Source organism: Schistocerca nitens, chromosome 2, assembly GCF_023898315.1.
Source record: "Schistocerca nitens isolate TAMUIC-IGC-003100 chromosome 2, iqSchNite1.1, whole genome shotgun sequence".
In the NCBI taxonomy this organism is placed as follows: Eukaryota; Metazoa; Arthropoda; class Insecta; order Orthoptera; family Acrididae; genus Schistocerca; species Schistocerca nitens.
This window is the reverse complement of record NC_064615.1, coordinates 202987930-203011647: the sequence shown is the minus strand read 5'-3', so window position 1 is coordinate 203011647 and position 23718 is coordinate 202987930. Positions and strand designations below refer to the sequence as shown.

The 23718-nt window shown below is 43.0% G+C and overlaps 1 protein-coding gene across 1 annotated transcript in view; it reads right to left on the bottom strand.

The window, feature by feature from the left end:
• Nucleotides 1-22776, bottom strand: part of LOC126234924 (cuticle protein 21-like) — a 72006-nt gene extending 49230 nt beyond the window's left edge. Inside the window, exons 1-4 of the mRNA XM_049943663.1 lie at nt 22732-22776; nt 21970-22197; nt 17576-17722; nt 6704-6904 (exon numbers count right to left, since the gene is read on the bottom strand). Coding sequence (XP_049799620.1) covers nt 6704-6904; nt 17576-17722; nt 21970-22197; nt 22732-22776 — 621 coding nt within the window. The remainder of the gene's footprint in view (nt 1-6703; nt 6905-17575; nt 17723-21969; nt 22198-22731) is intronic.
• Nucleotides 22777-23718: the final 942 nt, after the last annotated feature.

Sequence of the window (23718 nt, the reverse complement as noted above, 5' to 3'; positions counted from 1 at the left end):
TATTATTTTGTGTTTAGTCATAATAAATCAAATTGTTATTTTGGACAGAACTTTCATTCTGTTAATCGGTAAAGCAACCCTTTCATTTCTCACTACGTTAATGAAACTTACCTTTATTTAATGAATTTCTATCAAATTAAATTATTGCAGGTGCCAAACTCTTTTCTACTCCACTTACAGGGTCGGTTACAGTCAGTTTGCGTTTCTTCTTAATCCATGTGCAACAGAAAAAGACGGAGTTAGAAAAGGGGAGGGGGGGGGGGGGTTAGAGCAACATTTACATATGAAGATTCTAGAAGAATTTAGTGTTAAATACACTGCTATCCCCGGCACCTCGCAACTTATTAAACTGATAGTTCGGTAATTTTCACATCTGTCAACACCTGCTTTCTTTGGGACTGGAATTATTATATTCTTCTTGAAGTCTGAGGGTATTTCACCTGTCTCATACATCTTGCTCACCAGATGATAGAGTTTTGTCGGGCTGGCTCTCCCAAGGCTGTCAGTAGCTCTAATGGAATGTTGTCTACTCCTGGGGCCTAGTTTCGACTTAGGTCTTTCAGTGCTCTCTCAAACTCTTCACGCAGTATCATATCTCCCATTTCATCTTCGTCTACATCCTCTTCCATTTCCATAATATCGTCCTCAAGTACATTGCCTTTGTATAGACCCTCTATATACTCCTTACACCTTTCTGCATTTCCTTCTTTGCTTAGAACTGGGTTTCCATCTGAGCTCTTGATATTCATGCAAGTGGTTCTTTTTTTTTCAAATGTCTCTCTAATTTTCCTGTAGGCAGTATCTATCTTATCCCTAGTGAGATAAGCCTCTACAACATTACATTTGTCCTCTAGCCATCCCTGCTTAGCCATTTTGGACTTCCTGTCGATCTCATTTTTGAGACGTCTGTATTCCTTTTTGCCTGCTTCATTTACTGCATTTTTATATTTTCTCCTTTCATCAATTAAATTCAATATTTCTTCTGTTACCCAAGGATTTTTACTAGGCCTCGTCTTTTTACCTACTTGGTCCACTGCTGCCTTCACTACTTCACCCCTCAAAGCTACCCATTCTTCTTCAACTTTATTTCGTTCCCCCATTCCTGCCAATTGTTCCCTTATGCTCTCGCTGAAACTCTGTACAACCCCTTGTTCAGTCAGTTTATCCAGGTCCTATCTCCTTAAATTCCCACCTTTTTGCAGTTTCTTCAGTTTTAATCTACTGTTCTTAACCAACAGATTGTGGTCAGAGTCCACATCCGCCCCTGGAAATGTCTTACAATTTAAAACTTGGTTCCTAAATCTCTTTCTTACCGTTATATAATCTATCTGATACCTTCTAGTACCTCCAGGCTTCTTCCAAGTATACAACCTTCTTTTATGATTCTTGAACCAAGTGTTTACTATGATTAAGTTGTGCTCTGTGCAAAACTCTATCAGGCGGCTCCCTCTTTCATTTCTTCCCCCCAATCCATATTCACCTACTACGTTTCTTTCTCTCACTTTTTCTACTATCAAATTCCAGTTACCCATGACTATTAAATTTTCGTCTCCTTTCACTATCTGAATAATTTCTTTTATCTCATCATACGTTTCATCAATTTCTTCGTCATCTGCAGAGCTAGTTGGCATGCAAACTTGAACTACTGTAGTAGGCATGGGCTTCGCGTCTATCTTGGCCACAATAAAGCGTTCACTATGCTGTTTGTAGTAGCTTACCCGCACTCCTATTTTTTATTAATTATTAAACCTACTCCTGCGTTACCCCTATTTAATTTTGTATTTATAACCCTGTATTCACCTGACCCGAAGTCTTGTTCCTCCTTCCACAGAACTTCACTAATTCCCACTATATCTAACTGCAACCTATCCATTTCCCTTTTCAAATTTTCTAACCTACCTGCCCGATTAAGGAATCTGACATTCCACGCTCCGACCCGTAGAACGCCAGTTTTCTTCCGATAACGACGTCCTCTTGAGTAGTCCCCGCCCGGAGATCCGAATGGGGGACTATTTTACCTCCGGAATATTTTATCCAAGAGAACGCATCATCATCTAATCATACAATAAAGCTGCATGCCCTCGGGAAAAATTACGGCCGTAGTTTCCCCTTGCTTTCAGCCGTTCGCAGTACCAGCACAGCAAGGCCGTTTTGGTTAGTGTTACAAGGCCAGATCAGTCAATCATCCAGACTGTTGCCCCTCAACTACTGAAAAGGCTGCTGCCCCTCTTCAGGAACCACAAGTTTGTCTGGCCTCTCAACAGATTCCCCTCCGTTATGGTTGCACCTACGGTACGGCTATCTGTATCGCTGAGGCACACAAGCCTCCCCATGATTCATGGGGGTACTCCCTTTGACAGCAAATAACAGACTAAACCAGTGGTAGTCAACATGGTCCCTACTGCTCACTAGTGGGTGCTCCAGCTTTCACTGCGGGTTGTAGGCAGTAAGGGTTTTAAGCACATTTTCATTCATAAAATTTTGACATAAATTATTTGGTAAGTAAGTATTACTATTCTATGCTTTAACTTGCTGTAGCTCTGCTTTACAAATCTTATAAAAGTAAAGTTACTTTCCTACTTTATAAATTACCATTACTGTGGAATTGGTGGGAGGTTAGAAAATTTTACTAATAACAGAGATACAAAAGTGGGCTTTAGGTAAAAAACGTTGTCTACCCCTGGACTTAATATTCGACGTGACTGACACTGTACAGATGGTTTCCACACCTATAAACGAAACAACGACGTAAAAATAGCGCTAGTCGTACTATAACGATGTTACAAAATTCATTACTTTTTGGCCGCACCTCGCACTGGTCATTTGTGAGAAATAAAATACTGCATTGCCTTAGATCACGGATATAAGGGTTTTCCCAATATTTCGCGTAAGTGATCTCCCACCTGCTCAGAGTGCCAATTTCCTGCTTTCCGCAATTATGATCTTATGACACAAATTCTGTTCTGATGACATCTGTCTCCATTCATACCACGATATGATCTTCGCAATCCACGAAAATCCATTCTCTCTCTTTTCTACCGTTTATCCTGTCGTACGCTGTCAGCAGTTTTTACGATTTGGCAAATTTATTTTATTACTATTACTATTGTTGTTATTATTGTCAAGAGAAGTCAAGACATGTTTGTATGATATGCAGACCTATAAAAAGCGCTCCACAATGTAAAATGCTGTAAGACGTTCGAAATTCTCACGAAAATAGATATTAGCTGTATGGAGAGACAGTTACCATATAATATGTATAAAAACCAAAAGGAAACGTATGAATGGAAGACCAAGAATTATGTCCTCAGATTAGAAAGGATACAGGGCAGTGATGTATTTCGCCCCTACAGCTCAGTCTGTACTTAGAATATGCAATGGTAACACCGAAAACAATAGTTCAGGTACACATGCTTACGTAGCAAGCAAAAGATGTGCGCAAGAAATCACTGATTTGATTCTTTGATGAAGTTTATTCTCAGTGAACGTGACAAAGACTTGCAGCACCCGTTGATTGTAATAAATATTCCAGTCAGCACATACTACGGATTGAGAATGGTTCAAATGGCTCTGAGCACTATGGGACTCAACTGCTGAGGTCATTAGTCCCCTAGAACTTAGAACTAGTTAAACCTAACTAACCTAAGGACATCACAAACATCCATGCCCGAGGCAGGATTCGAACCTGCGACCGTAGCGGTCTTGCGGTTCCAGACTGCAGCGCCTTTAACCGCACGGCCACTTCGGCCGGCCTACGGATTGAGAGTAAACCGAAGAAAGATGGAAATGATTAGGAGTAGAAGTGAGATTAGTGATAAACATTGCATTAAAACTGGGGAGACGAGGTGAAGAGACTCTGCTACCTTGGAAGCAAGGTAACACATGACGGAAAAAACAAGGAGGACATAAAAAAGCAGACTAGCAAAAGCAAAAAGTGGACAGCAGAAGTGTGCTAGTATCAAGTATGGGCCTTAATTTGAGGAAGAAAGCTCAAAGAATATGCGTTTTAGTGCTCAAGACTGTATGCAACTGAACCATGTAATGGGAGAAAACAAAAAAAGAAAAGACTCGAAGCGTGTGATACATAGTGCATTATAAGGGCTTTAAAATGAAGTCGACTGATAAGGTAAGAAATGAGGTCTTTCACGGAATCTGTAAGAAGACGAATATGTAGAAAAGACTAGGAATAAGTTTCACTGGAGTTGAGGGATAGTAAAACTTTAGAGGATAACAGAGATTAGAATATATCCAATAATTAAGTAAGGACATTGTGCGCTAACGCTATTCTGTGATGAAGAGATTGGCACAAGAGAAGAAGTCGCAGTGGGTCGTCTCAAACCAGTCAGGAGAAACATGACCGAAACAAGTTGTTTTAATTTGAATGTAGTGTCCATATTTTCTTCCCGTCACGCCAGTCTTTAGTTATCCTCAGGGAGAACCATGTATGCGGTACCAGCTGAGCTCTTACATGTCCCAGAGCTGGTCCAGGGAGTTGTTGTTGATGGCTGCACCATGGATGCGAGAAGGGGCTGCTGCTACTGTCGTCAGCAGAGTGGGGCCTCGACGAAGCGGAGACAGTATCAAGATGAAACTTCCTGGCAGGTTCAAACTGCTTGCCGGACCGAAATGGTGCAAATGGCTCTAAGCGCTATGGGACTTAACATCTGAGTCTCCTAGACTTAGAACTACTTAAACCTAACTAACCTAAGGACATCACACATATCCATTCCCGAGGCAGGATTTGAAACTGCGACAGTAGCAGCAGCGTGGTGCCGGACTGAAGCGCCTAGAACAGCTCGGCCACAGCGGCCGGCGTGTCGGACCGAGACTCGGATTCGAGACCTTTGCCTTTCGCGGACAAGCGCTGTACCGACTGAGCTACCAAAGCACGGCCCAGGATCCGTCCTCACAGATTTAATTTCTCCAGTACCTCGTCTCCTGCCTGCCAAATTTCACACGAGTTTTGCTGCGAAGTATCAAGATAGCCAACTAGAAGGCAGCACAGCTAGTCACTGCTGAAGAGAGCAGCCGGCTGGAAGTGACGAAGCAGGAAATCGTGCAGGAAAGCAGCGAGGCAGTGTGGTGGACTTGTAGGGCTGTGGGTGGCTTGCTTTCAACACGGGGCAGTGCTTTTCTTTATGTATCCAGGAAATGCAGCGCACGTGGCGCCTGAGAGTTATTAGCGGCGATGTGTTTCTGGCGACGACAGTTAAAGGGGATTGTGCTTGGTGTTACCAGTGCAGACGAGTGTCTATGACTTGGCCAAATTAGCTCGTCAAGAGATCACAATTTCCAACCACGACGAATCTGCTCTGTGGCCTAGTGTGGTTCAAATGGCTCTAAGCACTATGAGACTTAACATCTGAAGTCATCAGTCCCCTAGACTTAGAACTACTTAAACCTAACTAACCTAAGGACATCACACACATCCATGCCCGAGGAAGGATTCTAAGCTGCGGCCGTAGCAGCAGCGCGGTTCCGGACTGAAACGCCGAGAACCGCTCGGCCACTGCGGCCCGCGCCCTAGTGTGTTACAGTTCGAAAACTTTGTTATATTGTTGTGGAAATTTAAAGCTCTTCTTATTGCTGGCGTTCAGTGTTTTGTTGTTCTCATTTATTGATTGTGTTTCCTTGTTCTCCTTCTTATTCTCTCTTGTTTTTCTTATTCTTGTGACTAATTTGACGCGGCCCACCATCTGTTCCTCTCCTGTGCTAACCTCTTCATCTCAGATCAGCACTTGCACTGTATGTTCTCAATTATTTTGCAGGACGTATACCAATCTCTGTCTTTCCCTACAGATTTTACCAAGCACGTTATTCCCTGCTTGTTTTCCACCTAGCCCTTTCTTCGCCGATATCGCAGGGAACCTCCTCATTCCTTGTCTGATCAGTTCACATAATTTTCGACATTCTGCTACAGCACCACATGCGAAATGCTTTTATTCCGGTTTCCCGCTGTCCGCGATTCACTACCACACAATTCTATACTCCAAACATACACTCTCAGAAATTTATTCCTCAGATTAAGCTCTTTATTTGATACTACCAGACTTCTTTTGGTCACTAGTGCACTCTTTGCCTGTGTTAGTCCGCTTTTTATGTCTTCCTTGTATCGGTCAAGGGTATTTCGCTTCCAGGGCGGCATAAGTCCCCTTAACTTCGTCTACTTCGTGATCAATGGTTTTGATGTAACTTTCCTTGCTATTTCCATTTCTGCTATTTGTCATTACTTTGGTCTTTTTCCGATTTACTCTCAGTCCATTCTCCTTCCGCTATTGTCTAATTATTCTTGGTGTAATATTTGATGACCCCTTTTATGGTGAAATTCAAAGGGGGAGATTGTTTTATCGTGCGTTCTATTGTGTTAGGTATTAAGTTCCGTATTTTGGAAAATTGAGCGCTTGAGTCATCTTGTGTATATACCATTAGTTGTTGAACTTTGTTAGTAAATATATTCAAATACTGTAAAGGATTTACGCCCACGCAACCGCTAGACACTTTCTACTCCCACAGTTCCCTGTGCCACAGATTAACAAGGTGTCCAATAGAGGAATGGCCAGGAAGATGAGTCTTACTGACTAGGTACATGTGTAATTTGAAATAAAAGAGACTGTGTTTGCTAGGAACGAGAACGTTTATTGGCATCAGGGTACACGGCGAGAGCCTAGGCTACGAGGGCGTTGGCGGCAGCGACTGCGGGGGCGGCAGCGGCGGCCACGACGCGCTCCGGGGGCGCCGCGACGCCGACGCCGCGGTACACGACGGCGTTGAAGCCGTTGACGGGGTCGGCCGAGTAGTGGACGGTGCGCAGCGCGCCGTCGGGTTCCACCAGCGAGTAGCTGCCGGACACGACGTCGCCGCTGCGAGACTCCTGCTGCGACTTGGAGTCGCCCGTCAGCGCGTCCTGCCGACACACGGCGCTCTCACTGCCCGCCTCCGCTACTCGTCACACTACACAAACACTTGCCGAAAACTGCACCACCAAGAAGACTGAGAGATTTGTTGAAAAATAATGACTGCGCTCGACTGCTCTATGTCGCTTTATTAACACTACCTGTTTAGACCAAAGCCTATCCTCAGGCATCTAAATCACATAACAAGGGGCACTCAGAATTTGAAACTTGATCTGCTACCTGCCAGACACCTTATGTTGTTGGGCAAGTGTCAAAGATTGTTGTTGCTGAATAATGTACTCATTTTTGAGCAACTGACAGCTGAAATAACGGATAGTAAAGGTCATTTTTACCTCTAGTGTTGTACGTATGAACATCACTCTTCTTCGTGAATTGAGGTGGATTATTTATAACGAATTTCATTAGCGAATATATGTAGTCTGATGGTGCAGTTAAAATACCTAACTCCTTAAATAGGAGTCCTTGGGTGAACACCACTAATTATTCTCACTGCTCTCTTTTGTGTAATCAGTACTTTATGTCTAAGTTGTGAGTTAACCCCAGAAAACTATTCCATAAGACGTTATTGAGTGGAAGTATGGAAAGTACGTTAGGGGGCTGATCTGTTTACTACCAAGACTAGGGATTATATGAAGAGCAAAAGAAGCTCAGTAATATGCTTCTTCCAGTTCAAGTTGTCATCAATGTGAACACCCAAAAACATTGGAGACATCTACCCTGTTAACTGAGCCTGTTCATATGCCACATCAATTGTCGGTATGACTCTTCGGTGTACAGAACCGGATATAGTGAGTTTTTTCTTTTAGACAGCTCCTTCTATTTCGTGGACGAGTTTTTGTTTCAAAACTGGTAAAAAATTGTACCTCTAAATGTAGTTGCATGTGTAGAACTAATAATTTCAGTAATATTAATATTAGCACTATTCATGTGTGTATATATATCTTGTAATCTGACTGTTCCACACCATATCGATAAAATAATCGTGAAAATGACTGCGAAACATGACATTACTAAACTACGATGTGGTGTACCACAAGGATAAATTATGGGTCCATCATTGTTTGTGATATACAACCTTCCTCTTCCAGTTACAGAAGACGGAAATTTTGTACATACTGCAGATAATACAAGCATAGGATTAAAAATAGCAGCAGTCCTCTTGCTCCAAAGGCATCTTATAAAATATTCGGAAATTTCAGCAGATGGTTCAAGGCAAATGGATTATCATTAAATTTTGACAAGTCTTAGCAGACACAGTTCCACATTTGTCGCGGATTTCTCAGACATAAAAATATATTTCTGAAACAATGGGACTACACACGGACCATAACCTCAGTTGGTAAATCCATTGCGTAGAATTAATGAAGCGCCTTGTTTCAGTTAAGTTTGCAATACACGTGGTTACTGCTATAGGGGCTTTAAAAATGAAGATACTATTCTGCATTTTATCCATTGATTAGTACGTTATGGAACAGTTTTCTAGGGAAATTTTTCTAGGGTTAATTTCAGAATCCAGAATATTGCCACGAGAATTATATCTGCTGTGAATTCTAGACTGTCCTGCTGGGACATCGTCAGGGTGTTTTGAGAACAAATTCAAAACTCATACATTCATTAATGACATGTAGAATACGTAATTGAGTTTAAGGCTAAATCAGACGTTTTTGTTGGTCAACTCCATCTACTTCACTGAAGAACATCTTCGAAGGAACTCTTAAATTTAAAGCAATGTAATAGAGTGACGTAACGTCATTTCACTTTATTACACTTAAGTTATGTGTATAGCTTTGCCTTCTTCCCATATCCCAGAGACCGCTCTTTACGGGATACATAGAATATGACTAATGTATAGTAACATAAAACAGCATTAATTTACAGGATATGTACACAATCATCATCATTTGTTTCTAGATCAACCCTATATGTTATCTACATCAAAACTACAAAATGCAGACAAGTACCTGATTCATACATTAGACTTGGACAAAACTTTAACAGGTTAAGCACAAAAGGCCAGATTTAAATGGCATGTTCTTGTGTATCCATACATCGCCCAGTTAAAGTATTGTTTAATGTATGAACAGGCCTTTTTCCTGTATTATATAATTTTGATGTAGGTAATGCAGACAGTAGCAGTATTAATAAATTATTGATACAGCAGCTACTGACACTGCGTGCACACAAATTTAGGACCTGTCCGACATTACTGCAGAAGTACCAGAGTACTACAGCGATGACGATTTAATACTCGTATATTCAGGTCGCTGGAAGATCAAAGAGTCAGTCACAGTTGCCCACCCGGTTAGCTGTTCGGTCTAACGCACGGCTTTCCGAATTGGAAAGGAGCGCATGGTCCCTGGCACGAATCCGCCCGGCGGACTTGGGTCGAGGTCCAGTGAGCCATCCAATCTGTGGATGGTTTTTAGGCGGTTTCCTGTGTGCCTCGGCAAATGCGGGCTGGTTCCCCTTATTCCGCCTCAGCTACACTATGTCGGCGATTGCTGCGCAAACAAGTTCTCCACGTATGCGTACACCACCATCACTCTACACTCTACCACGCAAACATAGGGGTTACACTCGTCTGGTGTGAGACGTTCCATGAGGAGGGGGGGGGGGGGGGGTCCACCGGGGGCCGAACCGCACAATAACCCTGCAAGAGTGGTTCAGTGAGGGGCGGCGGATGGGTGAAGTGGACTGCGGTAGTCGTCGTGGGATTGTGGACCACTGCGGCTGCGGCGGGGACGGAGCCTCTCCGTCGTTTCTAGGCCCCCGGTTAATATACAATACAATACAGTCACAGTTAGAAGGGTATGCTGAAAAGTAATGCCTCCGAATTTCTTATGTGAAAACTTGTAAGAAGGATGTTGTAATGCCGTCTTACATAAATACACATTTTTATTGGTTTCTATAATATTGTAACGTTAATTTTATCTTGTACGCCTTGAGAGCTCTGTTACTCTCTGTTCAACATGGAGAAGATTTTTCAATTTTTTTTATTTTGTTAGTCTGATGGCGGCCATACAGTGGATGCCATTTTCCCGCAATTGTCTCTGCAGTGGTTACACAGGCCGCGGTGGCCGAGCGTTTCTAGTCGTTTCAGTCCGGAACCGCGCGACTGCTACGGTCGCAGGTTCGAATCCTGCCTTGGGCATGGACGTGTGTGTGATGTCCTTAGGTTAGTTAGGTTTAACTAGTTCTAAGTTCTAGGGGACTGATGACCTCAGATGTTAAGTCCCATAGTGCTCAGAGCCATCTCCCCATCTGCAGTGGTTACGGGAGGTTAGTTTCAGAATTCTTCCTTCAGCCAAAGAGGATCATTTCCTACTCTTCTATGTAGCACTGCCAACTATGTTTTCTTTGCTTTGCCGATACTTTACAGCCGTTATGTTGTTTGTTCAAACAGAACCAGCAAATCACGTGCTGTGTTGGGCTAGAAGTTCTGATAAAAATTCGATTTCTGGTCCCCTAATCCCGTGCGCAGTCACCGATCGGTTCTCAATGGCAGCGTGGGAGGAAGAACAACCTTACGCTTTAGGGAGACAGAGAGGAGCCTTTTCAAGACACTGTTGTTCCAGTCGTCGGTGGGTGAGTATCGTGTGCTGAGAGCACGACTAATTTAGGTCATTCGAGATGCGGTTTGATTTAGAAATCAGTCTATGTTGATGGTATCAGCACCATTAGCTGCCCCTTTTTGCAATGAATTGTGTAATGTTAATTTTGCGTGTGAAATTTTTATGAGTATTCCAATAATGCAGTTTGTAAGTAGAGGGCTTGTCCGTTGGGCCGTGATGCATCCTCAGCGCTAATGGCAGGTAGCAGTGTTAATTTCATTGCTCGGATGTAGCTCCCTCCTCGGTTTCAATTTATCGGTCACGTCTATTTCATTTCTCCTCCAAATTTTTTCCAGTGACTCGTTATACCATTTATTACTTTTGTGTAAAACGATTGCTCCACGTGTGCAGTGTCCATCAGACGATTACTCTCAAATGGTTCAAATGGTTCAAATGGCTCTGAGCACTATGCGACTTAACTGCTGAGGTCATCAGTCGCCTAGAGCTTAGAACTAATTAAACCTAACTAACCTAAGGACATCACACACATCCATGCCCGAGGCAGGATTAGAACCTGCGACCGTAGCGGTCACGCGGGCCGGCCGCGGTGGTCTAGCGGTTCTGGCCCTGCCTCGGGCATGGGTGTGTGTGATGTCCTTAGGTTAGTTAGGTTTAAGTAGTTCTAAGTTCTAGGGGACTTATGACCTAAGATGTTGAGTCCCATAGTGCTCAGAGCCATTTGAAGCCGGTCACGCGGTTCCAGACTGAAGCGCCTGTAACCGCACGGCCACACCGGCCGGCTGAGACGATTACTCTCTCTTCCCGTTGTTGCTTCTTAGTAATTTACTCCATTTACCGTTACAACAAAGCTTGTGGTGGTATTTCTTAACGTTTATACTGCACTTCAGACAGAAGGCGCTGCCACCCGTTTTTCCTTTGTCTACTCCTTCTTCTTAGCTCTCCCTTCCTTAGGCGGTGTGCGATACATTCAGGCAGATAACCTTCCTATCGGTAATGCATGTACAGAGGACTAGGATTCCTCACGTTCTCGTTTGCTCGTGTTCAGTTCCCACAGTTACGTTCGCTACCTTATCGAATTCGTTACGGCATGTGCACGTGGATTTCGTGCAGTCGCTTGTAAATAAAGACTCTATTTTCCAAGCATTAATTGTTAGCCCCACCTTGCACATTTCTCCCTTGTTCCAGTATATAGCACTCCGTCGTCAGGCCACGAGTGGCCTACCGGGACCATCCGACCGCCGTGTCATCCTCAGTGGAGGATGCGGATAGGAGGGACGTGGGGTCAGCACACCGCTCTCCCGGCCGTTGTGATGGTATTCTTGATCGAAGCCGCTACTATTCGGTCGAGTAGCTCCTCAATTGGCATCACGAGGCTGAGTGCACCCCGAATAATGGTAACAGAGCATGGCGGCCGGATGGTCACTCATCCAAGTGCCGGCCACGCCCAACAGCGCTTAACTTCGGTAATCTGACGGGAACCGGTGTATCCACTGCGGCAAGGCCGTTGCCTCTTGTTCCATTATATGCATAACAAATTTACAGTGATGTTTATTTCTCTCCTTTCCATTTCAAAAAATCCGCCCCCCCCCCCCCCCCAAATCGTCGAATGGATCAATCCAACAAGTAAGAAGTAAGAACCTCAGAGCCTGGTGAAGCTTTAGGTGATTTTCCCTTACTTCAGTAAATTCCCCTTTGGGACAAACGGAGACGTATTTCCTTTGCGCAAGTTTTGTGAATGAAAAATATCTCTAGTAGGGCCTGATTCTCCATTCTCCCTTGCATGTGCGAGAGAATGAATAAAATTTACCATATGCCGGTTGCGGGCGTCTCTATCACACGCCTCACGCACCCAATTCCGTTTAATACGGTGAGTGTTAGACACACTCCCACACGATTCTGTTGCATCTCCGTCCCAGATAAATTAGGCAGAGGATAACGGCTACGATAGCTGTTCTTTTAAGTACTCCCATTTAGTCTTCAGAGATAAATGCATGTCTCATACACTCTTAAAGCTCTTTGAATAAAACAAACGCTATTGATATTGTATATCATTATTCTTTACGTCTACATATTTATTTCTCAATAGTCAACCAGAAGACGGACACATTTCTTCCACCAAGAGACCAGTTTATTGACACTGTCGTTGTAGAATGTTTGACTCGTTTGACGGAGCCACAATCCCACATCTGCTTGCACCGCTTCATCACTCTCTCTCTCTCTCTCTCTTCTCAGCGATCACATGCCCTGTAGACCACGCGCTGCATCAACGATCTGCTTCCACCGTCTTCTGTCTCTCGCAGCCTCTCTCCGCCCTGCGGAAATTACTAATGCTGCGATGTCCTTCTCTATGTCATCTTTCCACCTTGTACGAGGTCGGCCCAATGGTCTTGTTGCCTGGAGAGTTCCTTCAAATGCTTTCTTGGTGATTCTGTTGTTTTCCATTCTAGCCACATGTCCAGCCCATTTCAGTCTCCTACTTTATAATTTATTGATGATAGTGGGTTGCTTCATTAACAGGTAAATTTCATTGTTCTTTCGAATTCTCTATACGCCATTCTCGAACACAGGTCCCCAGATTTTTCTCATTACTTTTCTTTCAAAAACATTCAGTTTTTGTCTTTCATTCTTTGTAAGCGTCCAGCTTTCTGAACCGTGTAGTACTATGGGGCAGATAATACTGTTGTATATCATCATCTTTGTGGTGATTGACAAAGCTTTACTTTTGAGTGGGTTGATTAGTGAGTACAGACATCTTGACCCTGAGGCTATTCTTCCATTTATATCCATTGTTATATTTTTACTGTTGAAACGTGACCTAAGGTATTTAAACTGGAGAACTTTTCTGAATTTAGAATGTTGGTCAATTTCAGAGTAAGGATTTGGTTCAAAAATGGCTCTGAGCACTATGGGACTCAACTGCTGTGGTCATCAGTCCCCTAGAACTTAGAACTACTTAAACCTAACTAACCTAAGGACATCACACACACCCATGCCCGAGGCAGGATTCGAACCTGCGACCATAGCAGCAGCGCGGCTCCGGACTGGAGCGCCTAGAACCGCACGGCCACCGCGGCCGGCTAAGGATTTGGGTTTATGACTCGATCTATTTCCATATATTCGGTTTTCTCTTGGTTAATCAAATGCCCGATTTTGCTGGCACTATGCCTGAGAGATCTGTACATGTCTTTCAGTTCTTCTTCAGTTTCACTCAGCAACACTATATCATCTGCATAAGCCAGGAGTTTTACTTCACTGTGTTTGAATCGGAGACCATTGTATAGATGTAAATTACTCTCCCGAACCACTTTCTCTAATGCAAGGTTGAAGAGGACACATGAAAGAGCGTCTCCGTGTCGTAAGCCTGTTTTAATTGCAAAGGTGGGGGATATGGATCCTCTGAACTTCACTGCTGCCTGGGAGCCATCCACGCACAGTTGTATATTAAAAAAAAAAAGTGTGTGAAATCTTATGGGACTTAACTGCTAAGGTCGTCAGTCCCTAAGGGCAAACACACATACCCATGCCCGAGGGAGGACTCGAACCTCCGCCGGGATCAGCCGCACGGTGCATGACTGCAGCACCTCAGACCGCTCGGCTAGTGCCACGCGGCCACAGTTGTATCATCCTGATGATTTTACTGAGTATACTAAATTCTCGTAAGATGTTGCAGAGGCTACTTCTGTGGATGCTGTCGTAGGCTCACTGGAAGTCAATGAAGAGACAGTGGATGTTTTTGTTAAATTCCCAGTATTTCTCAAATATCTGTCGTATGGTAAACAAATTATCTGTAGTGGAGCGGTTTGTTCGAAATCCAGCCTGGTAATCTTGAATAATGTTTTCCGCGTAAGGTTTAAGTTTTTCCAGAATGGTCATTGACAGGATTTTGCATGTTATGTTCAGCAAACTGATTCCTCTGTAATTTCCACATTCCATTCTGTTTCCTTTCTTGTGTATGGGACAAATTATAGCAGTTTTCCAATCTTTAGGCAGCGTTTCAGTTTTCCAAATCATTGTGATAAGGTTATAAATTTCTTTGTGTAGTTTGCTTCCGCCCTCTTTTAACATCTCTGCTGATATCTGGTCCTCGCCTGCTGACTTGTTGTTTTTGAGCTTTTGAATGGTGTGGATCACTTCCTGTTCTGTGATTCTACATTCGTCATTATCAATGCTGTCACTCTCAGATATTGCGTAATCATCACTAGCCAAGTGAAGTTCTTTAAGTTTTGGAAGCAAACGAAAATCGGATGGGTGCCGAGTCGAGACTGTGTGGAGGATGATCGATGATAAGTAACCCAAGGTGTCGGACTGCAGCAGACGCAGCGCTGTCATGCTGAAGGAGAGAGTGCTCCGAGTGTGAACGAACCCTTCGAATCCGTACTTTCAGAAACTCGATTACAGCCCGCTGATTCTCACACACCGACGTAATTACATTCCACGCTAGGGATGGTGGTCATCGCTTAAATAACCGGTTTTCGGTTAATCGGTTTTTTACCGCACCAAATTTAACCTGACTGTTAAAATCGCTCAGAACAAGCGGTTGCTGAACTAACCGCTTTTCGATTTTTTATACCTGTTATTTCCTGTAATCAACGTGCAAATCGAACGAAGACTGAAAATTTTTGACTCAATTTCAAGATAAATAGAATCAAAATATTAAGTTAAACAGGGAAATAAAAGAAAATTTCTTTGGGCCCCCGTTTGCTGGTTTTCTCAAAACTGGCGATGCGTCGAATACTACAAAAAATCACTATATTTTCCTATTGATTCTAACTTTTTGAAACTGCTCAAAAACCATGCTGCAACCCGGGATCTACCTACATCTACATTTATACTCCGCAAGCCACCCAACGGTGTGTGACGGAGGGCACTTTACGTGCCACTGTCATTACCTCCTTTTCTGTTCCTGTCGCGTATGGTTCGCGGGAAGAACGACTGTCTGAAAGCCTCCGTGCGCACTCGAATCTCTCTAATTTTACATTCGTGGTCTCCTCGGGAGGTATAAGTAGGGGGAAGCAATATATTCGATACCTCATCCAGAAACGCACCCTCTCGAAACATGGCGAGCAAGCTACACCGCGATGCAGAGCGCCTCTCTTGCAGAGTCTGCCACTTGAGTTTGCTAAACATCTCCGTAACGCTATCACGGTTACCAAATAACCCTGTGACGAAACGCGCCGCTCTTCTTTGGATCTTCTCTATCTCCTCCGTCAACCCGATCTGGTACGGATCCCACACTGATGAGCAATACTCAAGTATACGTCGAACGAGTGTTTTGTAAGCCACCTCCTTTGTTGATGGACTACATTTTCTATGGACTCTCCCAATGAATCTCAACCTGGTACCCGCCTTACCAACAATTAATTTTATATGATCATTCCACTTCAAATCGTTCTGCACGCATACTCCCAGATATTTTACAGAAGTAACTGCTACCAGTGTTTGTTCCGCTATCATATAATCATACAATAAAGGATCCTTCTTTCTGTGTATTCGCAATACATTACATTTGTCTATGTTAAGGGTCAGTTGCCACTCCCTGCACCAAGTGCCTATCCGCTGCAGATCTTCCTGCATTTCGCTACAATTTTCTAATGCTGCAACTTCTCTGTATACTACAGCATCATCCGCGGAAAGCCGTATGGAACTTCCGACACTATCTACTAGGTCATTTATATATATTGTGAAAAGCAATGGTCCCATAACACTCCCCTGCGGCACGCTAGAGGTTACTTTAATGTCTGTAGACGTCTCTCCATTGAGAACAACATGCTGTGTTCTGTTTGCAATCCAGCCACACAGCTGGTCTGATATTCCGTAGGCTCTTACTTTGTTTATCAGGCGACAGTGCGGAACTGTATCGAACGCCTTCCGGAAGTCAAGGAAAATAGCATCTACCTGGGAGCCTGTATCTAATATTTTCTGGGTCTCATGAACAAATAAAGCGAGTTGGGTCTCACACGATCGCTGTTTCCGGAATCCATGTTGATTCCTACAGAGTAGATTCTGTGTTTCCAAAACCGACATGATACACGAGCAAAAAAAAAAAAATGTTCTAAAATTCTACAATCGTATCAATATTTGGACATTACGAATAGCAAGTGCCAAAAAGTGAAAACTGAGGTTGAAGAACTGTATTTTTCGCGTGAATTTGTCCGTTTTCGAGGGATACAAGCAGATAAAGGCATATTATGAAGACCCAGGCAATAGATCAGCTAATTTCTATTTTTATTTTATACTATGAATAAATTGTTGCTAAGTTTTTGATGTATTACTGTTACTATAATTTCCGTCCTCTTTTACTATTTCATAGGAATGTCAGACAAATCTTTAACCATTTAAAGCGAATGAAGCATCGTACTTCATTGGTACGTCACTTCTATTCAGACTAGTGTTGGTGCCACTCTGCAGTACAGCGAGAAACTACCGAATAGATCAGGTGGGGGCATCTCTTGCACATACACGCGTACCTTAAGCCACGACAAATGGCAATACTGTACCATTTCTTGTGTCATGTGTTTGTTGTTCGTTTCTGTCGCTATTATTATTGAAATAGCGCTGATCGCTTTTCCCTTTTCTACAATATCCGTAATACTTCAAAACCACGCTAATTTAACGAATAAAAACTATTCCTTTTTTTAAAAAAGGTTTATTTCCAAACTGAAAATTTTAGTACTGCTGCCATGGCTAATTGATATTTCCGTTTTTTACTCGGTTATTAGTAAAAAATAAAAACACTTGTTATAATCGAGACCAAACAAGTACCGAAAAATACCGTTTATGGGTTTTAACCTGTCGGTTTTTCCCATCCCTATTACACACCGCCAAGTTACACTCTCCAATTCGAAGCCCTCTAACGGCAGAGGGTTGTTACTTGCCAGGGAAGCGGGAAAGTCGTCCGAGAAATATGTGATGCCTCAAGCGACGTTGAGAACGAGATAAAAAATTCGGTTGCAGCACTTTTCAGCACGACTCCGTACAACGTTGTCGTGACTACACTCTTGAAGATGTTCTTAAAAAGATGCACACTGTAGTGACTACAACACGTGACATTGCACACTCGCAGTCGCTGCCACTGCCCACAGTACGTACCTGTACGCTGTACCCGAAGTTGTACTGGGGGTGGGGGTCGAACTCGACGTCGGCGGCGGCGGCGACGGGGGCGGCGGGGGCAGCCAGCAAGCCGGGGGCGGCAGCCGCTGCGGCCACGGCGCACGCCAGCACACACACCTGCAGAGCCTGCGGACACATGCAGCGCCGAGTTGTACAACATCGCGTCTGAGGGGGTGGTCGTCTGGAAACTCAGTTCACAGGCGTCGTAAAATAGAGCGAAAAACGGCGTATATGACGTGGCAAGTTAACCGAGAACATTTTATCCAGCAATAACAAAGTGTCTCAAACTTCCTGAAAGTTTAAAACTACGTTTTGGACCGAGTCTCTAACCCCCCACCATTACTGTTTTGAGGTAGTTATTCTAACAGCTGAGCAAGGAAAATTGGAGGATCGGATGTACTCAAATAATCCCCTCAGACTGGAAGAGCTACAGCACAACGTTGAATATACTCTTGCTGCTATCCCTGAGGCAGAACTGCTACACGTATCTCGCAGTTTGATAAATAGAGCATAGCGCTGTGACGACGACAACGATGGCCATTACCCAGCATCTTCTTTTAAGATGTTCATTGACTAGAGTCAATCCCGTGTCGGTGTTATTGTGAGTATTTTCCGGCGCACTTTTGTTTTGCCCACCTTCTACTTACCAGCAGGTGAGCAAGTAGCATTAATTCTCTCCCTCTGTTGTTTGACTGGAGAGATAGTAGGATTCCATGCAGACATTAAGCAAAAACCTCCTCTCTATTAATAAGATCCTAACTAATCGAGTCTCAACTGTTTCGGTAATGACAATATCCCATTAGCTGTAATCTCCCGCCAGACTCTTTATGTTGTTATATTCCATAGATTGACCAGTACCAAGGCTATGCCCTGCTATAGAAGATTCACTTGGCTGAAGTAAATGTGTGTGACCCTTATGTTCTATGCAACTCTTTTCCACGACCTCGATGATCTCACCAATATATGACATACCACAACTGTATGGAATACGAAAGACACCAGCTTTCCACGAACGAAGATTATCCTTTACAGATCCTAAAAGAGACTTAATCTGACATGGTGGTCAAAAAACAGACTTCACACCGTATTTCCGCAAAATACAACCAATCCTGTTGGAAATGCTACCTGCCTAAGGCAAAGATGCCGTGAATTTATGGGCTAACTCGTTATTTTCATCACTCAACCGATTCACGGTTAGTCGATAGCGCATCACAAGTGTGATCAATCTTTCTCTCTGACTATTCTGGCAAAAGGTCACATCCGAATGGGGAAGCTCAGCTGATATGCTCTCAGTGTCTGCGATAACGTGGGCCCTATGATCCAAGGTAAGAAGTACCCCTTCGCACTGAAGCGGATAGTGACAACTATTAGCCAGAAGACGCAAATCAGTGTCAGTTGGTTGCCTACCAACGGAACTGATATAACAGCTGTGCAAATTCACACTTCCATCAGGCCAAACAACAAAAGTGTTCTATGTTTCAATAAAAAAACCAGGGAAGCGTCAATGTTGCCAACCCCAGGGCACGCTCCTCGAAATCTTCCATAAAAAGACTGTCAATAATAGGTGACAAAGACCACCCTACGTGTCTGCTCATGGAACTGGGTACTGAATAAAAGTAAGCGGAACTCAGCACATGTCAAAATAGAAACACCAAACAAACAATTATCTGTAATTAGTCAGACAGAGGGATGCAAGTGGATAGAGAGTGACGATATCAGATATCAGAGTTATTCAAAAGTAATCAGCCTACTCATAAGAAAACCACTGATTTCCTAATGAAATGTATACATCGAACTACAAGTGCGATTAACAGAGTAACAAGGTGTTTTGCTATACAGTATGTAGGAGCACCAGCCAACTGTCAACAGACCTAAGAAGAATCTCTTCCTTGTGCATCTTCGGAAGACCATAGAATCTGGAGGGGACAGCACAAGAGCTAAGACTCTTGATATTCTCTTGCGGCAAGGAACTTTTCTTCAGGAAGTTGTTACGAGAGGCCCTCTCAACCTTTTATGTCGAGGCAGCACCGAGTCTGTGATAAGATAGACCTGATATTACACACTGCATATTTTGAAAATACCTCGCTTGTCCACCACAAGAGTAACATTGTCCTTGTTCACGGGTAAGATAACAATTCTATCCGAAGAAAAATGCCAGCAAGTTGCTCCAACGACTTGCAGACACGGGATCATTCGGAAACACAAGGCTTACAAATCATCCGCTCGACCGATACTTGAGTATTGGTCGTTAGTTTGGGATCTTCCTCCGGTAGGATTAATAGTGGAGATAGAGGAAATCCAACGAAGAACTGTGCGTTTCGTCACGTTCTTGTTGAGTGAACACGAAATGTTGTGGAGATGCTCTTCAAACTCCATTGTTAGGCTGCTACTAGAGAGAAGTTGTAAAAAAGATTACTGTTGAAACTCAGAGAGCGTGCGTTTCAAGAAGAGTCAGGTGATTTACTACTTTCTCCCACATACCTTCTGTAAAATGACCATGATACGGACCTTTTGTCGTCCTTTCTGCGCACAATTTGAGAATAGAACAGCAAAGAGGGAAATAGTTGTGGTATTGGTAGTTCACCATGAAGGTGACATGTGGAATTTAGATGTAGATGTAAAGCAGAATATGTTCCTCTTTCCGTGCTATACCACGTCAGTGATCTTGTAGCTTGCTTTTATGAACAAAGAACAGTATATAGGTATGTTATTTTTATCATAATGACAGGTTTCAAACTAATTGTGCCTTCTTCAGGCTTGGAATACAGGTGAATTTGGTAGTTGTCAATGACACCGACTGGTCTTGATCTGTTCACACTGCGCTAGAGGTGACCACTAGCCTTACGCAAGATGTCGTGTATAATGTATGCAGAAGGCCTTACTGGAGTAAAAACGCATAAATGAAGAAAGAAGGATGAATGATGAAAGTGAACTTATTCATCGTCGCATGCACGTGCAAGCTAGCTAAGTTCTAGCCTAGGTCTCTTACCACAATAATACTTAAAAAAATGTCTTTGCTTAATGCTCTGGTGAGAGTGCTCTTATATTCGTAAAAGATGTAGGTGCAATAATCTTATAATGGCTTCTTCGCCTGAATTTTCTAGTGGATAGCTGATATGAATGAAGTCAGCATTCACTTCTCAACTCTGTAGCTACCTCGAGTCAAATTCCCAGTGGATTCCGGCCAAACACGTGGCGCTTCAGTCGGCAAAACAGCTAAGACTTATAGAGGAACGGTTAACGGAATTTTGGCAGTTTGAAATCGATTTAGAAGGAAGCCGATATATTCCATACCTCCTTTGATACAAACGAGAACCCATAAAACGTCACAGATCGTTCTTCTAAAGCCGAGATCGCTTTACGACTGTACTTGTCACATGTGAACAGCAGTGCAAAAAGGTCATTTTGAGACCTGAAGTTGATCAAAAACAGGCCCCATCTTCAAAGCTATAAGACTGATCCAACGCTACGGCTTCACTCAGTATTCAACATGATATTTAAAAAAACTCAATTATAAGTAGCTCTATTAGTATGACGTGTAGGTGCAAACCAATTAGCCAGTAACAGACACTATTTAAAACTGTGCTTCTCGTTACAATAAGTTATATAAAAAAATGAAATACTTACTTATGCTTGGACATGAACCTTTAAGTTTTGTTCTTTTTCTTTAAAAAATATATAGCGATGTTAATAAATCGTGTTGAATATCTTAATGACTAAGGTTTCTCATAATGAGAAGGAGCGATCAGTATGTATGCAAAGAATTTTTTATAGCCAAATCGCATTCAAAACTGTTTTTTTATTGACCAGTTTCGACAGGTAAAATGCCATCTTCAGACCTTTAACAACTGTTTTGGTTGTACGTCATATTACATTGTGCGTTCATTTTATGATGAACATGGCATGAGCAATGAATGTCAATCGAATCTGACGTACCGAAAAGTTTTCAAAGATCTGAAGATGAGTCTTATCTGTCGAAATAGGTCAATAAAACAGTTTTTAAGGCGATCTTGGCTATAAAAAATTTCTTTAAAGTCTTAATGATTTCTATTCTTTTCAGTATTCTAATCTCATCGAATCCTTAAATCATAGATTGTACAAAAAATTTGTGTGAAATTAAATAAGTCTTTACATTCTGCGTTATAGGCTTCTAATTCGAAAACTGCTCTTATATGCAATTTTTGTGGGTTAGTTATCGCACAATTTCACCTATTTCCCCTAGGGCAGTGTAGGTTCTCAATAAGGCACCGAAGTGTTTTATCGAGCGAAGTCTGAAGTTCCGCCAGTCCAAAAGAAAAGTTCCGATCGGGCTGAGACCGTTGGCACTGAAAAGTTTGTGTCCTAGTTGAAGGTCTGCAGAGAATGGAACTTACCTTGAGAGACATGGCTGTAGTGGTTGAGATGGGTCGGGACCTCAGCTGATACCACCAAGTGAGCGGGCCGGAGCTTATATACGAAAGCCGACTGCGCGTTGTGCAAGTTGCTGGCACTGGCTCATCCCTGGCTGGCGCGCGCCCCGGGTGGACGGGTGGGGGAATCCCCCGCTGTGTCCGAATCCGCCCGGCCGAGCCCAGCCAGAAAGCTCCGCGCAGGCCCGCCACCTGTGCAATGGTGGTGAACAAACGGCTCGCCGTTGCGGCAGCGGCAGGTTACGTACGCTGAATCGAGATAACTTACTCTGTTGTATCAGCTGCACGTACCTGGGCAGAGTTTTGCGACAGTGAACCAAGTGCAATACCTCACACAGTGTGTTTCAGAATCTGAGCGTAACAGGACAGTGGTATTTTTAACACCGAACCAAGTACAGCTCGCACAGTGTGTTTCAGAAGTAAACGGACATCCTCTAAACTGTTCTCAGCAAGCACAAGCGCGATGTGTGGCGAAGAGTAGATAGTGCTCAAGTCTCATTTTCATCCCATTCTACTACTGTTCTGAATGCCGTTACTGTGAATGCTGCGTGGGAAGAGAGACTGTCCAGCTCCCTCAGTATGGGCGCGTATTTCTCAAATTTTAACGTCGAGCTCATTACGCTAGATTTTTGTTGCAGGAAGTAGATTTTCGAACGTGGTCACTCGGAATTTTGCAAGCCCATCCACGAAGTACAATGTCTTTCTTGTAACATCTTCTGCTCAAACCCGCAGGCTGAATTTGTGGTTTGGGTCCTCACAGTGGAAGACCATTTTAGAGCAATTTCCGAATCAAAAGCTTTAAACGGAGTAGTTAAGGTTTATTATCTAACAGTACGAAATTTTACTACACAATTGTACAATTTAAAGATTTGATGAGATTAAAAATTGAAAGGAATTTAAATCATTACGGTATTCAGCACGGTTAATTAACAGAGCTATGAACAATTTTCTGTACGCATATAACATCGACAAACTTTAGGGACAGGTTCAGGTTCCTTACATCAAAACAAAAAAGAAGTATCTAGTAAACAAGGTCTCTAAAGTGCATAGCTTGAGAGATATGAGCACTTGTTCGTTTTCGATACTGTGAAACACTTCTCTTTTACTGTAAGCTCTTTGCTTTACGTATTTTGGGAGGAGGTAGTATGGACAAAAACAATAAAAAATGTTCATTAAACATAGGCTTTAAAATGCATACCTTAATAGTTTTGAACACTTGTTCAGTAGAAGAGATGTCTTTCACAGTAGCAAAAAGACGAATAAGCGTTAATAGCTTTTAAATTGTTCTTTTTAGGCGATATGTTTACTAGACTTTTTTCTTGTTTTGGTCAACACTTCCTACTGGGAAGCAAAAACCTTGCAGTAGAAGAGATCTGTTTCATAGTATCGAGGATGAACAAGTGCTCATACCTGTTAAGGTATGTACTTTAGAGTCCTTATTCACGTCCACGCATGAATCGGTATTTCAATTAAAAAGATAGTATTGTGGCCGTAAGTAGTTGGTAGTAGTATAATTATTCAGCCAATAATTATATACAGCCATTTTTAGGAAACGCCCACACACGCACACGTTTCTTTATACGACTTTTGAATTTCCTACTGTAACGCTCACAGAGGTCACGTGAACTTGTATGACGTCACGAGACAGTAAGTTATTTGTCAGACGCGAGCATCTTAGGACGCCTTGCACTTTTCCCGAAATATGTCGTCAAT